The 25,581-nt window shown below is 49.3% G+C and overlaps 1 protein-coding gene across 2 annotated transcripts in view; it reads right to left on the bottom strand.

The window, feature by feature from the left end:
* SLC22A7 (solute carrier family 22 member 7) overlaps positions 1-25,581 on the bottom strand; it is a 666,459-nt gene that overhangs the window by 630,153 nt on the left and 10,725 nt on the right. For both annotated transcript variants that reach the window (XM_069608871.1, XM_069608870.1), the window contains exon 2: positions 18,084-18,478. In XM_069608871.1, the coding sequence (XP_069464972.1) occupies positions 18,084-18,461 (378 nt within the window). In that variant the 5' untranslated portion in view covers positions 18,462-18,478. The remainder of the gene's footprint in view (positions 1-18,083; positions 18,479-25,581) is intronic.

Below are 25,581 nucleotides of genomic sequence, written 5' to 3' on the forward strand. Positions count from 1 at the left end.
GAGGAGCTCATGCCATGTAACATCCATACATCCCCGGCACCCCCTCATCTCCATCACTCGAGGAGCTCATTACATGTAACACACATACATCCCCGGCACCCCCTCATCTCCATCACTCGAGGAGCTCATTACATGTAACACACATACATCTCCGGCCCCTCATCTCCATCACTCGAGGAGCTCATTACATGTAACATCCATACATCTCCGGCCCCTCATCTCCATCACTCGAGGAGCTCATTACATGTAACATCCATACATCTCCGTCCCCTCATCTCCATCACTCGAGGAGCTCATTACATGTAACATCCATATCTCTCTGGCTCTCATCTCCATCACTCGAGGAGCTCATTCCATGTAACATACATACATCTCCAGCCCCTCATCTCCATCACTCGAGGAGCTCATTCCATGTAACATACATACATCTCTGGCTCTCATCTCCATCACTCGAGGAGCTCATTCCATGTAATATACATACATCTCCACCCCCCCATCTCCATCACTCGAGGAGCTGATTCCATGTAACATACATACATCTCTGGCTCTCATCTCCATCACTCGAGGAGCTCATTCCATGTAATATACATACATCTCCACCCCCCCATCTCCATCACTCGAGGAGCTCATTCCATGTAACATCCATACATCTCTGGCACTCATCTCCCTCACTCGAGGGGCTTATTTCAATGTTACACACATACATCTCCACCCCCCATCTCCATCACTCGAGGAGCTCATTCCATGTAACATCCATACATCTCCACCCCCCATCTCCATCACTCGAGGAGCTCATTCCATGTAACATCCATACATCTCCACCCCCCATCTCCATCACTCGAGGAGCTCATTCCATGTAACATCCATACATCTCCACCCCCCCATCTCCATCACTCGAGGAGCTAATTCCATGTAACACACATACATCTCCGGCTCCTCATCTCCATCACTCGAGGAGCTCATTCCATGCACCATCCATACACCTCCACCCCCCCATCTCCATCACTCGAGGAGCTAATTCCATGTAACACACATACATCTCCACCCCCCCATCTCCATCACTCGAGGAGCTAATTCCATGTAACACACATACATCTCCGGCTCCTCATCTCCATCACTCGAGGAGCTCATTCCATGCAACATCCATACACCTCCACCCCCCCATCTCCATCACTCGAGGAGCTCATTCCATGCAACATCCATACACCTCCACCCCCCCATCTCCATCACTCGAGGGGCTCATTCCATGTAACACACATACATCTCCGGTTCCTCATCTCCATCACTCGAGGAGCTCATTACATGTAACACACATACATCTCCGGATCCTCATCTCCATCACTCGAGGGGCTCATTCCATGTAACACACATACATCTCCGGCCCCTCATCTCCATCACTCGAGGAGCTCATTACATGTAACATCCATAAACCTCCACCCCTCTCATCTCCATAACTCGAGGAGCTCATGCCACGTAACATCCATACATCCCCGGCACCCCTCATCTCCATCACTCGAGGGGCTCATTCCATGTAACACACATACATCTCTGGCTCTCATCTCCATCACTCGAGGAGCTCATTAGATGTAACATCCATACACCTCCACCCCCTCATCTCCATCACTCGAGGGGCTCATTCCATGTAACATACATACATCTCTGGCTCTCATCTCCATCACTCGAGGAGCTCATTCCATGTAACACACATACATCTCCGGCCCCTCATCTCCATCACTCGAGGAGCTCATTACATGTAACATCCATACACCTACACTCCCCTCATCTCCATCACTCGAGGAGCTCATTCCATGTAACATACATACATCTCTGGCTCTCATCTCCATCACTCGAGGAGCTCATTCCATGTAATATACATACATCTCCACCCCCCCATCTCCATCACTCGAGGAGCTGATTCCATGTAACATACATACATCTCTGGCTCTCATCTCCATCACTCGAGGAGCTCATTCCATGTAATATACATACATCTCCACCCCCCCATCTCCATCACTCGAGGAGCTGATTCCATGTAACATACATACATCTCTGGCTCTCATCTCCATCACTCGAGGAGCTCATTCCATGTAATATACATACATCTCCACCCCCCCATCTCCATCACTCGAGGAGCTGATTCCATGTAACATACATACATCTCTGGCTCTCATCTCCATCACTCGAGGAGCTCATTCCATGTAATATACATACATCTCCACCCCCCATCTCCATCACTCGAGGAGCTCATTCCATGTAACATCCATACATCTCCACCCCCCATCTCCATCACTCGAGGAGCTCATTCCATGTAACATCCATACATCTCCACCCCCCATCTCCATCACTCGAGGAGCTCATTCCATGCAACATCCATACACCTCCACCCCCCCATCTCCATCACTCGAGGAGCTAATTCCATGTAACACACATACATCTCCACCCCCCCATCTCCATCACTCGAGGAGCTAATTCCATGTAACACACATACATCTCCGGCTCCTCATCTCCATCACTCGAGGAGCTCATTCCATGTAACATCCATACACCTCCACCCCCCCATCTCCATCACTCGAGGAGCTCATTCCATGCAACATCCATACACCTCCACCCCCCCATCTCCATCACTCGAGGAGCTCATTCCATGCAACATCCATACACCTCCACCCCCCCATCTCCATCACTCGAGGGGCTCATTCCATGTAACACACATACATCTCCGGCCCCTCATCTCCATCACTCGAGGAGCTCATTACATGTAACACACATACATCTCCGGATCCTCATCTCCATCACTCGAGGGGCTCATTCCATGTAACACACATACATCTCCGGCCCCTCATCTCCATCACTCGAGGAGCTCATTCCATGTAACATACATACATCTCTGGCTCTCATCTCCATCACTCGAGGAGCTCATTCCATGTAACACACATACATCTCCGGCCCCTCATCTCCATCACTCGAGGAGCTCATTACATGTAACATCCATACACCTCCACCCCCCTCATCTCCATCACTCGAGGAGCTCATGCCATGTAACATCCATATCTCTCTGGCTCTCATCTCCATCACTCGAGGAGCTCATTCCATGTAACATACATACATCTCCAGGACCTCATCTCCATCACTCGAGGAGCTCATTCCATGTAACATACATACATCTCTGGCTCTCATCTCCATCACTCGAGGAGCTCATTCCATGTAATATACATACATCTCCACCCCCCCATCTCCATCACTCGAGGAGCTGATTCCATGTAACATACATACATCTCTGGCTCTCATCTCCATCACTCGAGGAGCTCATTCCATGTAATATACATACATCTCCACCCCCCCATCTCCATCACTCGAGGAGCTCATTCCATGTAACATCCATACATCTCTGGCACTCATCTCCCTCACTTGAGGAGCTCATTGCATGTAACATACATACTTCTCCAGCCCCCTCATCTCCATCACTCGAGGAGCTCATTCCATGTAACACACATACATCTCCGGCCCCTCATCTCCATCACTCGAGGAACTCATGCCACGGAACATCCATACACCTCTGACCCCCTCATCTCCATTACTCGAGGAGCTCATTCTATGTAACATCCAGACATCTCTGGCTCTCATCTCCATCACTCGAGGGGCTCATTCCATGTAACACACATACATCTCCAGCCCCTCATCTCCTTCACTCAAGAAGCTCATGCCACGTAACATCCATACACCTCCAACCCCCTCATCTCCATCACTCGAGGAGCTCATTCTATGTAACATCCAGACATCTCTGGCTCTCATCTCCATCACTCGAGGGGCTCACTCCATGTAACACACATACATCTCCGGCCCCTCATCTCCATCACTCGAGGAGCTCCTTACATGTAACATCCATACACCTACACTCCCCTCATCTCCATCACTCGAGGAGCTCATGCCACGTAACATTCTTACATCCCCGGCACCCCCTCATCTCCATCACTCGAGGAGCTCATTCTATGTAACATCCAGACATCTCTGGCTCTCATCTCCATCACTCGAGGGGCTCATTCCATGTAAATCACATACATCTCCACCCCCCTCATCTCCATCACTCGAGGAGCTCATGCCACGTAACATTCTTACATCCCCGGCACCCCCTCATCTCCATCACTCGAGGAGCTCATTCTATGTAACATCCAGACATCTCTGGCTCTCATCTCCATCACTCGAGGGGCTCATTCCATGTAAATCACATACACCTCCACCCCCCTCATCTCCATCACTCGAGGAGCTCATGCCACGTAACATTCTTACATCCCCGGCACCCCCTCATCTCCATCACTCGAGGAGCTCATTCTATGTAACATCCAGACATCTCTGGCTCTCATCTCCATCACTCGAGGAGCTCATTCTATGTAACATCCAGACATCTCTGGCTCTCATCTCCATCACTCGAGGAGCTCATTACATGTAACATCCATATACCTCCACCCCCCTCATCTCCATCACTCGAGGAGCTCATGCCACGTAACATCCATACGTCCCTGGCAACCTCACCTCCATCACTCAAGGAGCTCATGCCATGTAACATCCATATCTCTCTGGCTCTCATCTCCATCACTCGAGGAGCTCATTCCATGTAACACACATACATCTCCGGCCCCTTATCTCCATCACTCGAGGAGCTCATTCCATGTAACATACATACATCTCTGGCTCTCATCTCCATCACTCGAGGAGCTCATTCCATGTAATATACATACATCTCCACCCCCCATCTCCATCACTCGAGGAGCTCATTCCATGTAACATACATACATATCTGGCTCTCATCTCCATCACTCGAGGAGCTCATTCCATGTAACATACATACTTCTCCACCCCCCTCATCTTCATCACTTGAGGCGCTCATTCCACAGAACATCCATACACCTCCGACCCACTCATCTCCATTACTCGAGGAGCTCATTCTATGTAACATCCAGACATCTCTGGCTCTCATCTCCATCACTCGAGGGGCTCATTCCATGTAACACACATACATCTCCGGCCCCTCATCTCCTTCACTCGAGGAGCTCAGGCCACGTAACATCCATACACCTCCAACCCCCTCATCTCCATTACTCGAGGAGCTCATTCTATGTAACATCCAGACATCACTGGCTCTCATCTCCATCACTCGAGGGGCTCATTCCATGTAACACACATACATCTCCGGCCCCTCATCTCCTTCACTCAAGGAGCTCATGCCACGTAACATCCATACACCTCCAACCCCCTCATCTCCATCACTCGAGGAGCTCATTCTATGTAACATCCAGACATCTCTGGCTCTCATCTCCATCACTCGAGGGGCTCATTCCATGTAACACACATACATCTCCGGCCCCTCATCTCCATCACTCGAGGAGCTCATTACATGTAACATCCATACACCTACACCCCCCTCATCTCCATCACTCGAGGAGCTCATGCCACGTAACATCCATACATCCCCGGCACCCCCTCATCTCCATCACTCGAGGAGCTCATTCTATGTAACATCCAGACATCTCTGGCTCTCATCTCCATCACTCGAGGGGCTCATTCCATGTAAATCACATACATCTCCGGCCCCTCATCTCCATCACTCGAGGAGCTCATTACATGTAACATCCATATACCTCCACCCCCCTCATCTCCATCACTCGAGGAGCTCATGCCACGTAACATCCATACGTCCCTGGCAACCTCACCTCCATCACTCAAGGAGCTCATGCCATGTAACATCCATATCTCTCTGGCTCTCATCTCCATCACTCGAGGAGCTCATTCCATGTAACACACATACATCTCCGACCCCTTATCTCCATCACTCGAGGAGCTCATTCCATGTAACATACATACTTCTCCACCCCCCTCATCTTCATCACTTGAGGCGCTCATTCCACAGAACATCCATACACCTCCGACCCACTCATCTCCATTACTCGAGGAGCTCATTCTATGTAACATCCAGACATCTCTGGCTCTCATCTCCATCACTCGAGGGGCTCATTCCATGTAACACACATACATCTCCGGCCCCTCATCTCCTTCACTCGAGGAGCTCATGCCACGTAACATCCATACACCTCCAACCCCCTCATCTCCATTACTCGAGGAGCTCACTCTATGTAACATCCAGACATCTCTGGCTCTCATCTCCATCACTCGAGGGGCTCATTCCATGTAACACACATACATCTCCGGCCCCTCATCTCCATCACTCGAGGAGCTCATTACATGTAACATCCATACACCTACACCCCCCTCATCTCCATCACTCGAGGAGCTCATGCCACGTAACATCCATACATCCCCGGCACCCCCTCATCTCCATCACTCGAGGAGCTCATTCTATGTAACATCCAGACATCTCTGGCTCTCATCTCCATCACTCGAGGGGCTCATTCCATGTAAATCACATACATCTCCGGCCCCTCATCTCCATCACTCGAGGAGCTCATTACATGTAACATCCATATACCTCCACCCCCCTCATCTCCATCACTCGAGGAGCTCATGCCATGTAACATCCATACACCTCCACCCCCTCATCTCCATCACTCGAGGAGCTCATGCCACGTAAAATCCATACATCCCCGACACCCCCTCATCTCCATCACTCGAGGGGCTCATTCCATGTAACACACATACATCTACGGCCCCTCATCTCCATCACTCGAGGGGCTCATTCCAGGTAACATACATACATCTCTGGCCCCCTCATCTCCATCATTCGAGGAGCTCATGCCATGTAACACACATACATCTCCGGCCCCTCATCTCCATTACTCGAGGAGCTCATTCCATGTAACATACATACATCTCTGGCTCTCATCTCCATCACTCGAGAAGCTCATTCCATGTAATATACATACATCTCCACCCTCCATCTCCATCATTCGCGGAGCTCATTCCATGTAACATACATACATCTCTGGCTCTCATCTCCATCACTCGAGGAGCTCATTCCATGCAATATGCATACATCTCCACCCCCCCATCTCCATCACTCGAGGAGCTCATTCCATGTAACATCCATACATCTCTGGCACTCATCTCCCTCACTTGAGGAGCTAATTCCATGTAACATACATACTTCTCCACCCCCCTCATCTTCATCACTTGAGGCGCTCATTCCACAGAACATCCATACATCTCCAGCCCCCTCATCTCCATCACTCGAGGGGCTCATTCCATGTAACACACATACATCTCCGGCCCCTCATCTCCATCACTCGAGGAGCTCATGCCACGTAACATCCATACACCTCCGACCCCCTCATCTCCATTACTCGAGGAGCTCATTCTATGTAACATCAAGACATCTCTGGCTCTCATCTCCATCACTCGAGGGGCTCATTCCATGTAACACACATACATCTCCGGCCCCTCATCTCCTTCACTCGAGGAGCTCATGCCACGTAACATCCATACACCTCCAACCTCCTCATCTCCATTACTCGAGGAGCTCATTCTATGTAACATCCAGACATCTCTGGCTCTCATCTCCATCACTCGAGGGGCTCATTCCATGTAACACACATACATCTCCAGCCCCTCATCTCCTTCACTCAAGAAGCTCATGCCACGTAACATCCATACACCTCCAACCCCCTCATCTCCATCACTCGAGGGGCTCATTCCATGTAACACACATACATCTCTGGCCCCTCATCTCCATCATTCGAGGAGCTCATGCCATGTAACATCTATACATCTCTGGCACTCATCTCCCTCACTCGAGGTGCTCATTCCATGTAACATACATACTTCTCCACCCCCCTCATCTTCATCACTTGAGGCGCTCATTCCACAGAACATCCATACATCTCCAGCCCCCTCATCTCCATCACTCGAGGAGCTCATGCCATGTAACATCTATACATCTCTGGCACTCATCTCCCTCACTCGAGGAGCTCATTCCATGTAACATACATACTTCTCCACCCCCCTCATCTTCATCACTTGAGGCGCTCATTCCACAGAACATCCATACATCTCCAGCCCCCTCATCTCCATCACTCGAGGAGCTCATGCCATGTAACATCCATACACCTACACCCCCTCATCTCCCTCACTCGGGGTGCTCATTCCATGTAACATACATACTTCTCCACCCCCTCATCTTCATCACTTGAGGCGCTCATTCCACAGAACATCCATACATCTCTGACTCCCTCATCTCCATCACTCGAGGAGCTCATTTCATGTAACATCCAGACATCTCTGGCTCTCATCTCCATCACTCGAGGGGCTCATTCCATGTAACACACATACATCTCCGGCCCCTCATCTCCATCACTCGAGGGGCTCATTCCATGTAACACACATACATCTCCGGCCCCTCATCTCCATCATTCGAGGAGCTCATGCCATGTAACATCTATACATCTCTGGCACTCATCTCCCTCACTCGAGGTGCTCATTCCATGTAACATACATACTTCTCCACCCCCCTCATCTTCATCACTTGAGGCGCTCATTCCACAGAACATCCATACATCTCTGACTCCCTCATCTCCATCACTCGAGGAGCTCATTTCATGTAACATCCAGACATCTCTGGCTCTCATCTCCATCACTCGAGGGGCTCATTCCATGTAACACACATACATCTCCGGCCCCTCATCTCCATCACTCGAGGAGCTCATTCCATGTAACATCCATACATCTCCAGCCCCTCATCTGCATCACTCGAGGAGCTCATTCTATGTAACATCCAGACATCTCTGGCACTCATCTCCCTCACTCAAGGTGCTCATTCCATGTAACATACATACTTCTCCACCCCCCTCATCTTCATCACTTGAGGCGCTCATTCCACAGAACATCCATACATCTCCAGCCCCCTCATCTCCATCACTCGAGGAGCTCATGCCATGTAACATCTATACATCTCTGGCACTCATCTCCCTCACTCGAGGAGCTCATTCCATGTAACATACATACTTCTACACCCCCCCTCATCTTCATCACTTGAGGCGCTCATTCCACAGAACATCCATACATCTCCAGCCCCCTCATCTCCCTCACTCGAGGAGCTCATTCCATGTAAGATACATACTTCTCCACCCCCCTCATCTTCATCACTTGAGGCGCTCATTCCACAGAACATCCATACATCTCCAGCCCCCTCATCTCCATCACTCGAGGGGCTCATTCCATGTAACACACATACATCTCTGGCTCTCATCTCCATCACTCGAGGGGCTCATTCCATGTAACACACATACATCTCTGACTCCCTCATCTCCATCACTCGAGGAGCTCATTTCATGTAACATCCAGACATCTCTGGCTCTCATCTCCATCATTCGAGGAGCTCATGCCATGTAACATCTATACATCTCTGACACTCATCTCCCTCACTCGAGGTGCTCATTCCATGTAACATACATACTTCTCCACCCCCCTCATCTCCCTCACTCGAGGTGCTCATTCCATGTAAGATACATACTTCTCCACCCCCCTCATCTTCATCACTTGAGGCGCTCATTCCACAGAACATCCATACATCTCCAGCCCCCTCATCTCCATCATTCGAGGAGCTCATGCCATGTAACATACATACTTCTCCACCCCCTCATCTTCATCACTTGAGGCGCTCATTCCACAGAACATCCATACATCTCTGACTCCCTCATCTCCATCACTCGAGGAGCTCATTTCATGTAACATCCAGACATCTCTGGCTCTCATCTCCATCACTCGAGGGGCTCATTCCATGTAACACACATACATCTCCGGCCCCTCATCTCCATCACTCGAGGGGCTCATTCCATGTAACACACATACATCTCCGGCCCCTCATCTCCATCATTCGAGGAGCTCATGCCATGTAACATCTATACATCTCTGGCACTCATCTCCCTCACTCGAGGTGCTCATTCCATGTAACATACATACTTCTCCACCCCCCTCATCTTCATCACTTGAGGCGCTCATTCCACAGAACATCCATACATCTCTGACTCCCTCATCTCCATCACTCGAGGAGCTCATTTCATGTAACATCCAGACATCTCTGGCTCTCATCTCCATCACTCGAGGGGCTCATTCCATGTAACACACATACATCTCCGGCCCCTCATCTCCATCACTCGAGGAGCTCATTCCATGTAACATCCATACATCTCCAGCCCCTCATCTGCATCACTCGAGGAGCTCATTCTATGTAACATCCAGACATCTCTGGCACTCATCTCCCTCACTCAAGGTGCTCATTCCATGTAACATACATACTTCTCCACCCCCCTCATCTTCATCACTTGAGGCGCTCATTCCACAGAACATCCATACATCTCCAGCCCCCTCATCTCCATCACTCGAGGAGCTCATGCCATGTAACATCTATACATCTCTGGCACTCATCTCCCTCACTCGAGGAGCTCATTCCATGTAACATACATACTTCTACACCCCCCCTCATCTTCATCACTTGAGGCGCTCATTCCACAGAACATCCATACATCTCCAGCCCCCTCATCTCCCTCACTCGAGGAGCTCATTCCATGTAAGATACATACTTCTCCACCCCCCTCATCTTCATCACTTGAGGCGCTCATTCCACAGAACATCCATACATCTCCAGCCCCCTCATCTCCATCACTCGAGGGGCTCATTCCATGTAACACACATACATCTCTGGCTCTCATCTCCATCACTCGAGGGGCTCATTCCATGTAACACACATACATCTCTGACTCCCTCATCTCCATCACTCGAGGAGCTCATTTCATGTAACATCCAGACATCTCTGGCTCTCATCTCCATCATTCGAGGAGCTCATGCCATGTAACATCTATACATCTCTGACACTCATCTCCCTCACTCGAGGTGCTCATTCCATGTAACATACATACTTCTCCACCCCCCTCATCTCCCTCACTCGAGGTGCTCATTCCATGTAAGATACATACTTCTCCACCCCCCTCATCTTCATCACTTGAGGCGCTCATTCCACAGAACATCCATACATCTCCAGCCCCCTCATCTCCATCATTCGAGGAGCTCATGCCATGTAACATACATACTTCTCCACCCCCTCATCTTCATCACTTGAGGCGCTCATTCCACAGAACATCCATACATCTCTGACTCCCTCATCTCCATCACTCGAGGAGCTCATTTCATGTAACATCCAGACATCTCTGGCTCTCATCTCCATCACTCGAGGGGCTCATTCCATGTAACACACATACATCTCCGGCCCCTCATCTCCATCACTCGAGGGGCTCATTCCATGTAACACACATACATCTCCGGCCCCTCATCTCCATCATTCGAGGAGCTCATGCCATGTAACATCTATACATCTCTGGCACTCATCTCCCTCACTCGAGGTGCTCATTCCATGTAACATACATACTTCTCCACCCCCCTCATCTTCATCACTTGAGGCGCTCATTCCACAGAACATCCATACATCTCTGACTCCCTCATCTCCATCACTCGAGGAGCTCATTTCATGTAACATCCAGACATCTCAGGCTCTCATCTCCATCACTCGAGGGGCTCATTCCATGTAACACACATACATCTCCGGCCCCTCATCTCCATCACTCGAGGAGCTCATTCCATGTAACATCCATACATCTCCAGCCCCTCATCTGCATCACTCGAGGAGCTCATTCTATGTAACATCCAGACATCTCTGGCACTCATCTCCCTCACTCAAGGTGCTCATTCCATGTAACATACATACATCTCCAGCCCCCTCATCTCCCTCACTCGAGGGGCTCATTCCATGTAACACACATACACCTACACCCCCCTCATCTCCATAACTCGAGGAGCTCATTACATGTAACACACATACATCCCCGGCACCCCCTCATCTCCATCACTCGAGGAGCTCATTCTATGTAACATCCAGACATCTCTGACTCCCTCATCTCCATCATTCGAGGAGCTCATTCCATGTAACACACATACACCTCCACCCCCCCATCTCCATCACTCGAGGAGCTCATGCCACGCAATGCTCATACACCTCCACCCCCCCATCTCCATCACTCGAGGAGCTCATGCCACGCAATGCTCATACACCTCCACCCCCCCATCTCCATCACTCGAGGAGCTCATGCCACGCAATGTTCATACACCTCCAGCCCCTTTGTGGCAACATCAGTCGCCACATGTGCATCCCTGGGTATGACGTCCTTTCATCGCAGGATGTTTTTTTGTGGGTTTTTTTGGTGCACATTTTTTTCGAAAAATCCCATCTAATTTTTAGGGGAGGTTATTAAATTATATATATGGGGTGTGGGTGTTTGGGAATAAATACAAATTAAAGAAAATTGGGGGTTTCGTGGGGGGAATTCCCGCCCCCCCCCAAAATAATCTAAAAAAAATGTGATGGGTTTTTTCGTAAAGAAAATCGTGGTAAAAAACCCAGCGAAAAAACATCCTGCGATGAAATTAGATGGAACCGATCCCTGACTGCCTTTACCTATGTCTCACATATATGTCAGTAGTTGTTTACTGTGGGTTTTCTGTATTTTTCATTTTCAATGAATTGCATGACTTTTCATTTTCCCAAATGTATTTTTCACCTTGCACTGTGTGACTCCATTGTGTAAGCCCGCTCCTGCCCGCTCCTGCCCAGACACATAGAATCCAAAGCCTAGGCGACAGCTGCAAGCTTTTACTGCAGCTTAGGAGGGGAGGGGCTGGCCCTTCCATCTCCTTCCTTAGAAAACTTCCTGCTCTCCCCAGCCCCTGCCTATGTTTGCCCACCTGTGATGCCCCCTTCCTGTCACCTTCCTCCTTGGACCCTGGGAACCATTGTGTCCATCATGGGAGAGTGGGAAGTGCGGGGGGGCAGGACGGAGTGAGGAAGCACAGCTGTGAAGGGAGGACCGGTCCATGCCTATGCCCATCTCTTCTTCCTCTCCTCTCCACACCATCTGTTGCCCCTGCCTATGTTTGCCTACCTGCCCCCCCCCCCTTCCTGTCACCAAGCCCCTCTGCTCCCTAGGAACAGCTGTATTCATCCTAGAGGTGGGCGCTAGATGAAGGGGCGGTGACAGCATGTGTCTGCCCTACACACTGTTTTCCCTGCCCCCTTCCTCCTTGGATCCTGTGGATGGGCTCTGGAGGGGCCGGGGTCAACAACAGCCTTATAAGCAAGTTGAGAGCGGCTTTGGGGTCTCTTTTTGCTTTCAGCGGTGTGCTGGACAAGTGGGTGAGGGCAGAGAAGCTACAGAGGCCCTTAGCAGGTACACATCTCCCAGTCTGGCCTTCTTCTCCTCTTTCCCTTCCCTTGTGTCCCTTTCTCCACAACCTGATCACCTCTGCCTCGACCCTACTCTCTCTCTCATTCTCTGTCTCTCCCTCTTTTTCTCTCTCGCTTCACCCCCTCAGGGGCCTATTGCCTGTCTTTATGCTGTCCTGTGCCTAGGTCTCTACCCCTCTCCCCCTTCTATCAGCTCTCACCCTCTTCAAACCTTCCCTTCCTTGTTGTCCCTTTTCTCCCACCCCCCCCTGCATTCAGTGAGCCACCACACGCGCCCCCCCCCCCCGGGTTCCATGCAAGTGGGTGTCCTAGCTTTTATGCCTGCCATCAATGTCTGCCTCATGCCCACAGACACTGATCTGTGTCCAGTGGGGCTAACTTACTCTGCTGGCAATGAGATAACTTCTCTGCCTGTAATACATCTGTTCCTGCCTTCATTTGTGTTCCCACTTTTCTGTGCAGCCTGCCTGTTATTGCGAGAAGGGGCACACAGTCCCTCTGCATACACAATGCACCCTCACCAGGTTTTCTTTTTTTTTTTTACTTTTATTTTAATTTACACAGACATTCAATCATTCTAGCGTCATCATCACACGTTTCACAATGTGCGGGTACACTTTGATGCAATATTATGGTAACTTTGAACCCTCCGCCTTTTCACATTTATCAGACAAATATTGTCCATATCTGCCCCAGGTGTCCCTGGGGAGATTGTGCGTGGATAATAGGTCGGCATACACTTCCTATATCTGCCCCAGTGTCCCTGGTGAGATTGTGCGTGGATAATAGGTCGGCATACACTTCCTATATCTGCCCCAGTGTCCCTGGTGAGATTGTGCGTGGATACACTTCCTATATCTGCCCCAGATGTCCCTGGGGAGATTGTGCGTGGATAATAGGTCGGCATACACTTCCTATATCTGCCCCAGATGTCCCTGGGGAGATTGTGCGTGGATAATAGGTCGGCATACACTTCCTATATCTGGTCGGCATACACTTCCTATATCTGCCCCAGTGTCCCTGGTGAGATTGTGCGTGGATAATATGTCGGCACACACTTCCTATATCTGCCCCAGTGTCCCTGGTGAGATTGTGCGTGGATAATAGGTCGGCATACACTTCCTATATCTGCCCCAGATGTCCCTGGGGAGATTGTGCGTGGATAATAGGTCGGCATACACTTCCTATATCTGGTCGGCATACACTTCCTACACTTCCTCACAATCACTGGCCCACGTCATATCTCTTTCCCAGTCCTTTGTTGTGGGTGGTTTCACACATTTCCATCGCATTAATATTGCTCATTTTGCTAGTATCAGACTGATATTAAGCAGTTTGCGCCAGATTGGATTCATTTTGCTGACTGTGCTCAACATACATATTCCAGGGTCCCACACCACAGAAAGGTCCGACATTTCGTCTAGTGCAGAGCATTCTCCCTCCCAGTATTCCGAAAGTCATCTGCAAGACCACAACATATGAAGGATAGCAGCCCCTTCGCTACCGCACCTTGGACATTTCCCATCTGCTGTAGGGTACAAGGTTCTGATCCTGGCTGGAGTGTAGTAGGCCCTATGCAAAACCTTGTAATGTATTAGTCGGTAGCGTGAGTTATATGATATATTTCTTGACAGTGCACACAAGTTTGCCCATTTTTAATCTGTGATAGTGCAACCCAGATCCCTTCCCCATTTACCCTTGTCTTCAGAAATGGATGTCTTAGTTACATTAGCTGTGAACATGTAACCCAAGTCGGGGTGTATCTGCGGTTCCTCCGGGAATATTTCCCACTCTTCTGCCATGGCCGAGCGCAGTCGTATATATTGCAGCTTCTGCAGTGGATTTCCCCCTATGATTTTATGAATTTCTTCCCAGCTGATGAACAATTTATCTGTAAATAGATCTCCAAACCGGTGTATCCCTTTGCCCCTCCAGTGTGTGGCAAGAGTCTTATCCTGTGTCGGGGGTAAGTAGTGAACCTCCCATAGCGGCATAGTTGGGTGGTATAGGACCTCATGTCCAGGGCGGCCCGCCATTCTGGTCCAAGCTGAGCATGTTACTAATGCAGGGGCAATGGTGTTATCATTTCTGACTCTGGCTTCTGCCGCTCTATGTAACAATTGTAGTGGGCCTAGGCAATGAGTCTCAATTGCGGAGTGTGGTTCTTGAGGGTTCCCATCTATCCAGTATGGAGTGTAGTGAGCCTGTGCTGCGAGGTAATATAGTTCGAAGTCCGGAGTGGAGAGACCTCCCTGTGGATACGTCTGGGTAAGCCTGCGCCAACTCACTCTGGGTTGCCCATTCCAAACAAATGTTGTACATGCACCCTGGATCTTATCGAACAACGATCTGCCTGGCCATACAGGGACTGTACTAAACAGGTAAAACAGTTTTGGCAGTATAATCATCTTGACCAGGGCAAGCCTACCCATAAGCAAAAAAGGCAATGATCGCCAGCGCTCCAGTTTGGCGCATAGCGCATCTGCAATGCTTGCATAATTTAGGGCTCGGACGGTCTGTGTATTGCACGCTATTTCTACCCCTAGGTACATCACCCGTGTGGGGGCCCATAAGAGCCCAAGTAGCTCTGTGGGGTTTCAAGTGGCATCCTTAAGGGGAAACATCTCGGATTTGGTCGAATTTAGCTTCAGCCCAGAGAATTCCCCGAATTCCTTTACCGTTCGTAGGGCCCTACCCAGGGTGTTCTCTGGGTCCTTAAAATACAACATGATATCATCTGCATATAATGTGATGATCTCTATCCCACCTGCGAGGGGAATTCCGATCTTGCTATGTCAAGCTCTTAGCAGATCCGATAGCAGCTCAATAACCAAGGCAAATAATAGTGGACACAGCGGGAAGCCTTGTCTCGTGGCACCGGCTAAGTCCAGGATCACCGATAGGGTGCCATTGACACATATTCTGGCATACGGTTTTGTATATAGTATCCGTACCCACCTTACAAAATTCAGGCCGAACCCGTAATTATTGAGGACTCTGAATAGGTAGGGCCAGTAGACCGTATCAAAGGCCTTTTGTATATCCAGTGCCAGTCACCCCTTGTGTGTCTTTATTTGTTTGTTTGTTTGTTTATTTTATTTATTGGTATTTTATTTTAGGTATTGACGCTATAATATTGTAGCAGTGCCTAATATTGGTCGCTGTGGACCTACCCAAGCCAGCCTGGTCCTCGTGAACCATATGAGACATTAGTGGGTTTAATCATGTAGCTAGTATTTTAGCGAAGATTTTCCCATCTGTATTTCTGAGTGAAAGAGTTCTATACGACCCACATTCCTCCGGGCGCTTCCCGGGTTTGAGCAACAACGTAATGATCGCTTTGTGCAGTGTTTCGGGCAGTTCACCAGATTTCAGAGCCTCGGTCCAGACATCAAGTAATCGGGGAACCAGGGACGCGGCAAACTCTTTATAGAATTTGGCACTTACTCCATCGGAACAAGGAGCCTACCCGTTGGGGAGGGATTTTATGGCTTCAGCTATCTCTGTTTGTGTCAAAGGATCTTCAAGGGATTCTTTTGTCGCAGGCGACAAAAGTGTTGTGGGTATCCCAGCCAGGTATCTGTCTATCTCTTCCTCTGTGGCGATGCTCTGGGGAGAGTATAGGCCTGTATAAAAAATCATAAAATACCTTCCCTATTTCTTCCTGATCAGTGACCACCACTCCGTCTGGTCGTGTTATACATGGGATGTTGGATTGGGCCCGTTCTCCTCTCACCATCTTGGCTAAAAGTTTACCAGGGCGTTCTTGCTCACCGTACCGCCTGGTGGCTGCCAGTTTGTCAAAGTAGCGGATCTCTCGTCCCGTTGTCTCTTTATACTCATCTAGCTGTGCCTTAATATCTAGTTTAACCTGGGGTGTTGGATTAATGGCGTATTGCTCCTGCAGTCGCGCTATGCCTTCCTCACGCCTCTTGAGTTCCCTGCGAATATTCTTGAGTACTCCCAGCTCCGTTGACATAGCCATCCCCCTTATATATACTTTAAAGGCCTGCCACAGTGTCGCTTGATTCTCCACCGTGCCCTCATTTTTCTCGAAGTACTTGTCAATGTGTTATGTAAGAGTTTTCTTACACACGTGATCCGCCAAAGACATAGCCTTAAATCTCCAAGGGGGTCTCCGCGGGGAGATCTTGGGAATACACAAAGACAGTAATACCAGTGAGTGGTACGATAGTGTTCTGGGTAATATTGTCGCTTCTGATACCTAGCCTAGGATCCTCTGAGATGTCAGCCAGATGTCAATTCTAGAGTGCATGTCATGCACGGATGAGTAAAAGGTGTATGCTCGCTTGTCTCCATGTAAGGAGCACCAAACATCGCGCATTCCCAGGTCAGCTGTATGCGTGTGTATTGTGCGTGCAGCCTGGGTGAGTGTTCTGGGGCATCTAGACATGCGGTCTAATTGGGTGCACAGTATTGTATTGAAATCTCCACCCATGATGATGTGTGCAGTTGGGTATCTAGCACATTTCTGAAATACCTTAGTGTAGAAGTCTGGCTCGTCTGTGCTTGGGCCATAGAGATTAATGAGGAGTACCTCTGTCTCATCGAGTTTCCCGTGGACGAGGACATACCTCACCAGGGTCTGTTAATTCCCTGGCCCAAAACTGTGGCTCTGCATGGGGTCTCCCACACGGCTTTCCCCATTTTGGCCTGCCTCCCACATCCACACCCCCATCTCCATCATTCAAGGAGGTCATTCCATGTAACGTACATACATCTCCGGCTCCTCAACTGTAATGTTCGTCATGGGTTTCTGTTTTTGACATGCCCCCCAACAAACACCGGGCTTCCTATGCCAGCAGTTGGAACTTTAATCAGATCCTACCTCGGTAGCAATGGTGGAGGAGAACTGGGAGTGGTCATAGACCCAGCCATGCTGGCAGCTCTGCAGGCCCGAGGCATTGCCAGCTCCCCCGGTGGAGTTCTCCAGCAGCTGCACCTGGGGCTCCCGATACATCTTGCAGGAGCTGAAGGTCCCACCCAGCTCCCGGGGGATGGAGATGAGGACTTGCTCCTCCTCAGTGAGGTTCCCAAACACATCCTGGGTGGGCAGGGCGCAGCGGTGCGGGGGCACTCCCGCCAGGAAGTTGTGTATCAGGAAGTGGAGTGGCAGGGTGAGGCGTGGTATGGTCAAGAGAAGAAAAGTGAACAACTGGAACCTCCCGAGGCCCCCGGCATCAATTAGGAGGTCTTCAAACTTCATTTTCAGAGGCAATCCAGCTGTTGGGCAGAACAAAGAAAATGTTGCATGCTAGTAAGTGTAGTCTTCATGAGAGGAAAAGAGGATTGACAGACGCAGCCTGGGATGAGCGTTGGCTGGAGAATGTTAGGGATCATTTCTCTGATAACAAAAGGGGTGGGAGAATGTGATGGATAAGGAGTCTGACACCAAAGGAGGTGGGAGTAAGCGAGGGGTGAGGTGCCTGGCGCCAAGTATGGTGAGAGAATGCTAGGGTGTAAGGTGTCTGACACCAAAGGAGGTGGGAGTAAGCAAGGGGCAAGGTGCCTGGCACCAAAGGTGGTGACAGGATGTTAGGGATAAGGTGTCTGACACCAAACATGGTGAGAGAAGGCTAGAGTATAAGGTGTCTGATGCCAAGAGTGGTGAGACAAAGTAAGGGGTGGTGTCTGACATCAAATTTGGTGGGAGACTTAGTGACAAGGTGTTTGGTACCAAAGGTGCTGAGAGAATGTAAAGGATGAGGCCTCTGACACTAAAGGTGATTAGGGAAAGTGAGGGAGGAGTCTGACACCAATTTGGTGGAAGGCTATTACTGATAACTACTGATAAGGTGTTTGAGATCAAAGGTGGTGTGAAGAAGTTATGGATAGTATGTTAGAGACCAAAGGTAGTGAAAGAATGTTAGGTATAAGGCGCTTGACCAAAGGTGGTGGGAGAAAATGAGGGATAAGGGTTGGAGTTAATTTCCAACACAAGAAGCCTTTGCATACATGGCTAACAACTACTGATGGTGGACGAGACACAGAGGAGGGAGGACACAATGTTGAGAAGAGCCAATGGTAAGGTTTGGCGAGAAAGCTACTGCAATGTAGAGACAGGGTGCTACAGAAAGAGGGCTACACTGAAAGCTGAGAAGAGCCCCTTGGAAGCACAGGAAACTGTTTTCCCGGGCATGGATCCGGGTGCACCAACAGAGGATAAACCTGCTGGATGTGGATGAGGCCCTATGAGCACTGGCCGGAGGGCCACCAGAATCACCAGGGCTCCAGCAGAAGACTTGAGGAGATGGCCGGAGGTCTACCAGAATCACCAGGGCTCCAGCAGAAGACTTGAGGAGATGGCCGGAGGTCTACCAGAATCACCAGGGCTCCAGCAGAAGACTTGAGGAGATGGCCGGAGGGATACCAGAATCACCAGGGCTCCAGCAGAAGACTTGAGGAGATGGCCGGAGGTCTACCAGAATCACCAGGGCTCCAGAAGAAGACTTGAGGAGATGGCCGGAGGGATACCAGAATCACCAAGGCTCCAGCAGAAGACTTGAGGAGATGGCCGGAGGGCACCAGAATCACCAGGGCTCCAGCAGAAGACTTGAGGAGATGGCCGGGGGTCTACCAGAATCACCAGGGCTCCAGCAGAAGACTTGAGGCGATGGCCGGAGGGATACCAGAATCACCAGGGCTCCAGCAGAAGACTTGAGGAGATGGCCGGAGGTCTACCAGAATCACCAGGGCTCCAGCAGAAGACTTGAGGAGATGGCCGGAGGGATACCAGAATCACCAGGGCTCCAGCAGAAGACTTGAGGAGATGGCCGGAGGTCTACCAGAATCACCAGGGCTCCAGCAGAAGACTTGAGGAGATGGCCGGAGGGATACCAGAATCACCAGGGCTCCAGCAGAAGACTTGAGGAGATGGCCGGAGGGCAACAGAATCACCAGGGCTCCAGCAGAAGACTTGAGGAGATGGCCGGAAGGCAACAGAATCACCAGGGCTCCAGCAGAAGACTTGAGGAGATGGCCGGAGGGTAACAGAATCACCAGGGCTCCAGCAGAAGACTTGATGAGATGGCCGGAGGGCTACCAGAATCACTAGGGCTCCAGCAGAAGACTTGAGGAGATGACCGGACGGCTACCAGAATCACTAGGACTCCAGCAGAAGACTTGAGGAGATGGCCGGAGGGCAACAGAATCACTAGGGCTCCAGCAGAAGACTTGAAGAAATCACCCACTAGCGGACCCTGTGCACTCCACTGAGTCGAAGGATGCACATCTGTGAGGGAGATGTGACAGCGGTGCTGACGAGGTGTAATGTAATGTTGTAGGCACCAGAAAGGGGTGTTCCTGGCCATTGAGGTAGACAGTAATAGTTGGTGGAACAGCAGTGGTGGGATACAGGAGGGAATCTGCAGGGATAGGACCAGAGTGGCAACGCGCTGCATAGAGAGAAGGGCTGCAACTGTGGGTGTGTGTGGGTGAGTGAGTGTGTGGGGGTGTGTGTGTGCGTGTGTGTTTGTGTGCGCGCGCGGTGTGTGTGTGTGTGTGTGCCTGCGTGTGTGTGTGCCTGCGTGTGTGTGTGCGTGCATGTGCGTGCGTGTGTGTGTATCCTGAAGTGCAGACCAGTTCATGGGGGAGAAGAGGAGAATATTCATAATAGTTGAGACCTGATAATAGAGCACAGCAGTGAATTTAATAGTGGGGTTGATACCAGTCGATGGGGGTGAAGTGGACCCCTGATTGTAGTGGAGAAGAGTTTGTCTAATAGATAAGTAGAGGCATAATGATAGAGGAGAGACATGTGGCTAATAATGTCCCCTGGTGGTAGTTGGATGGTTCTGTCACTTTGTGGACTAGGGAGATTCTAGGCGTCTAGAGGGGCGAGAGAGTGTGTGTCATTAGTGGAGTGGAGACATTCTGGCAATCAATGCTAGAGAGGAATGGTGAAAACAGTGGAGTGGAGGTCGGTCTAATGATAGAGGACAAGAGTATATTTATTGGTGAAAAGGTGTTACCTGTTAATAGTGGAGAAGAGTGTGCCTGATAGTGAGTAGACACTGAATAACAGTGGGGAAGAGTGTGTTTAGTAGTCTGGTGGAGAACTGTTGATGGTGACCAAGAGTGTGTTCTAGCAGTGTAGCGTAGAGAGGATTCCCTCTGTTTGTGGACTGGACACCTTCTAGCAATCAGCAATAGGAAGGAATGTTGCTAATGTAGGAGTGGAGACCTGATACTAGAGGGCAAGAGTGTGTCTATTCGGAGAGAGTGAAGACCTGATGATGGTGGAGAAAAGTATATCTTATTGTGGAATGGAGACCTGATGATAGTGGAGAGTAATGTGTCTAATAGTGGAGTAGAGACCATATGATAGTATAGAAGAGTGTGTGTGTCTACTAGCAGAGTGGAGAGGAGTGTGTCTAACAGTGGACTGGAGACCTGATGATATTGCAGAAGAATGGACTTGATAATGGAGTGAAGACCAGATAACAGGGGAGACAAGTGTGTCAAATAGTAGGCAAAGACCTAAAGATAGTGGGGAAGAGTGTGACTTATAGTAAAGTGGAGATGAGATGTCTAACCTGATGATAGTGGGGTGGACTGTGTCTAATAGTGGAGTGGAGACCAGACAACAGCCCAAAATAATGTGTCTAATAGTGAATTGGAGACCAAATGACAGTGGAGAACAGTGTGTTTAATAGTGGAGTGTCAATGGGATGATACTGGAGAACAGTGTGTCCAATAGTGGAGTGGAGACCCGATATCAGTGGAGAAAAGTGTGTCTAATAGTGGAGTGGGGAGCAGATGACACTGGGAAGCAGTGAATCTAACAGTGGGGTGGAGAATGGAAAATAATGGAGATGTGGTTAACTAGTGGGGTGGAGACCTGATCCAGAGGAGATGAGTGTATCTAACAGTGGATGTGGGAGCTTCTCGCAGCATAGAGTGGTGTGTCTATCCGTGGGGTGGAAAGCTTCTGGCAATTGAAACTAGGGAGGAATGTTGCTAATAGTGGAGTGGATGCCTGATGCTAGAGGACAGGATTGTGTCTAACAGTGGGGACCTGATGAGAGTGGAGAAATGTGTGTCTAATAGTGGAGACCTGATGAGAGTGGAGTAATGTGTGTCTAATAGTGGAGTGAAGACCTGATGATAGTGCAGTAGAGACCTGAGAGTAGTGGAGAAGATTGTGTGAGACTGGATAATTGTGGGGATGAGCGTGTGTAATAGAAGAGTGGAGACCTGATGATAGTGGAGAGGAGTGTGTCTAACAGTGGGGTGAAGACCTGATGATAGTGGAGTAGAGATCTGAGGGTAGTGGAGAAGATTGTGTGAGACTGGATAATTGTGGGGATGAGCGTGTGTAATAGAAGAGTGGAGACCTGATGATAGTGGAGAGGAGTGTGTCTAACAGTGGTCTGGAGATCTGATGATAGTAGAGAAGAGTGTATCTAATAGTTGAGTGGATACCTGTTGATAGTTGCCCGGATGGCATTGTAGGAAACGCTTCTCGCTGCTAAATTCAATTCTGATGTCTAAGCTTTGGACAAACTCCCTGCTTTGGCAAATATGCCGCAGGGGGGTCTCAAACCTCTGCTTTGATTGATAGGTTATTTATAACGCACTTAATACCCAGAGGTTTCTAAGCACGGACCCGGGGATCGAACCTGTTTTGCTCCGTGTCGTCTTGCTTCCAAAGTGAGCACAGTGCCGCTGAGCTATCCTCCCGACATGGCTATTTGCCATCCATTACTTCAACCACTGAGGACGATGCGAACACAAGCACAGTCTCAATACCTGAGGCACAGGTTTGTTCCCTGAGGAAAATAGTTCATTATGCATTAGTCTCCACCTTGCCACCTGAAACAAATAGTCCTGGACTGAATAACAGCATAGATACACCTGCTGCTTCAACCAGAGAGAAGGGCCATAGTGTCCCTAAGGCCAAACAAGCCAAAGCTCTTAATAACAAACCTACAACTGTGAAATCTACCAGAGCAATATGCCCTTTGCCACCCGAATCTTAACCTTACCTAATCAAGCTCAAAGTAACTGTAGTGGTAAACTGGAATAAATGACAACATTCCTGAATCCCAGACCTCTGAACAGACATGGCAAGGATGCCCACGACTACATAGTGGACAACGACATTGGTATATTATGTCTAGCCGCGATCTGGTTTAAAAACTCTAGTGGGCTGAAAATCGACTTATAAAGACACCAGAGAGATATGTTCTGTTCTCTCAAAATCAGGAGAAAGGGAACGGGGCAATGAAAGATTATCAACTCAACGCAGTCCCCAGTGTTTGTAACAGCTGTGAGATTCTCCATCTCAAGTTAAATCCCACCCACAACAGCTGTGTCAGCATTGTGCTCATTTGCTGTCGCCCTGTGGATAGACCCAATTTCAAGGATGAGATTGTACAATTACTGAGGCCGCTGAATAAATCCAACTGTGCAACTTTATTCTTGGGGGACCTGAACCGTGGGCGAGGTAGCACCTCTAATAAGGATCCGATATTGCTGGAACAGAATCTTAACAATATATCTTTTATAGTACATAATAACAAGCCCACATCCAATAAGGAAACCATCTTGGACTGGGTAACTTCACAGAACCTAGACATCAATGCCATCTGCACCAGACCTTATATCTGGTATGATCGCTCATTCGCTGCTTCTCGAAACACCTAAAAAGCCAATAAGCATGCCTAGGAGGGTCCAAAACCCGAACTTCAAGAAGGTTCAGTCTCTGGACCTTCAGGAATGTAGTGACAGATCACTGATGTCTCTGATTCCCCCTGTGCCCTAACTGAGGCCTACAGATCTTCTCTGGCACTTATGTTGGACCTTCAGGAATGTAGTGACAGATCACTGATGTCTCTGATTCCCCCTGTGCCCTAGCTGAGGCCTACAGATCTTCTCTGGCACTTATGCTGGACCTTCAGGAATGTAGTGACAGATCACTGATGTCTCTGATTCCCCCTGTGCCCTAGCTGAGGCCTACAGATCTTCTCTGGCACTTATGCTGGACCTTCAGGAATGTAGTGACAGATCACTGATGTCTCTGATTCCCCATGTGCCCTAGCTGAGGCCTACAGATCTTCTCTGGCACTTATGCTGGACCTTCAGGAATGTAGTGACAGATCACTGATGTCTCTGATTCCCCCTGTGCCCTAGCTGAGGCCTACAGATCTTCTCTGGCACTTATGCTGGACCTTCAGGAATGTAGTGACAGATCACTGATGTCTCTGATTCCCCCTGTGCCCTAGCTGAGGCCTACAGATCTTCTCTGGCACTTATGCTGGACCGGCTGCCCCTATGAACAGGAAGATAGTATGGGATGGCACGTGCCACCGTGTTGGGTTTATGTCAGACCTTGAAGCACTTAAGACAAAGAAGAGACGGGCAAAGTGGGAATGGAGGAAAACGAACTCCGACGCTTCCAGGAATACCTGGAGGAACCATGACAAGTCATACAAACTGCAAAGAAACATTATTTTAATAAACAAATTGATAACGTTGGAAATAACACTAAGAAACTTTTCAAAATATTAAAAACGCTAGAAAAGCCCAAGGCATTAGCACAGCCTTTTATTCCAACTAGTTGAGACCGCGTTAGAATCCAGCATGCATTTGCCGAAAAAATTACCCTTGCTCGAGAGAAAATTAAAAATGAGCTAAGCACTGATCCACTTCTTAATGAATGCGATCGCTACTCCACTCTTTCGAGCAACCATTGAGTTTTCTCACCACCCCTTGAATTCTCTTTGAAACCCATTTCACTGATTGAAATGTAAAAGGCTTTAGGTGAAAGGCGACCTACCCTTTGTCACAGAGATCTTATTCCCTCAAAAATAATCTTTTGACAACAAAAGATTGTTCTTACAATTTCTGGTGCGATTCGTGAACGCATCATTTTCCCACGAATATGTCCCGGGTGCGATAAAAGAGATCTCGGTTAGCCCTTTAGTGAAAAAAGCAGGGCTGAATCCAAATGATGCTAAGAACCTCAGGCCAATTACTAACACCGTATTTCTGTTGAAAATAATTGACAGAGTGGCCACGGCCCAGCTTCAAGAGCATCTAGATTCTGCCTGCAAGTTACACACTAGGCAATCTGGTTTCCAGCTGAGTCATAGCACTGAACCTGCCATGCTAGATCTCCAGGGACAGATGCTCGACATCCTGAACAAAGGTCAACCAGGGCCTTCGGTGTTACTGGACCTATCAGCGACCTTCGATCTCTTGGATCACGAACCACTCCTTAACACCCTTGTATCAGAACGTACCTGTTCACAGTACACTGAATGCAGGATCCTCTCGTTGCTAAGTAATGGAAGGTCTTCGTTTTGCTGGGGTGACGGCAACTC

The sequence above is a fragment of the Ambystoma mexicanum genome, chromosome 4q, assembly GCF_040938575.1.
Source record: "Ambystoma mexicanum isolate Mex_15411 chromosome 4q, UKY_AmexF1_1, whole genome shotgun sequence".
Classification (NCBI taxonomy): domain Eukaryota; kingdom Metazoa; phylum Chordata; class Amphibia; order Caudata; family Ambystomatidae; genus Ambystoma; species Ambystoma mexicanum.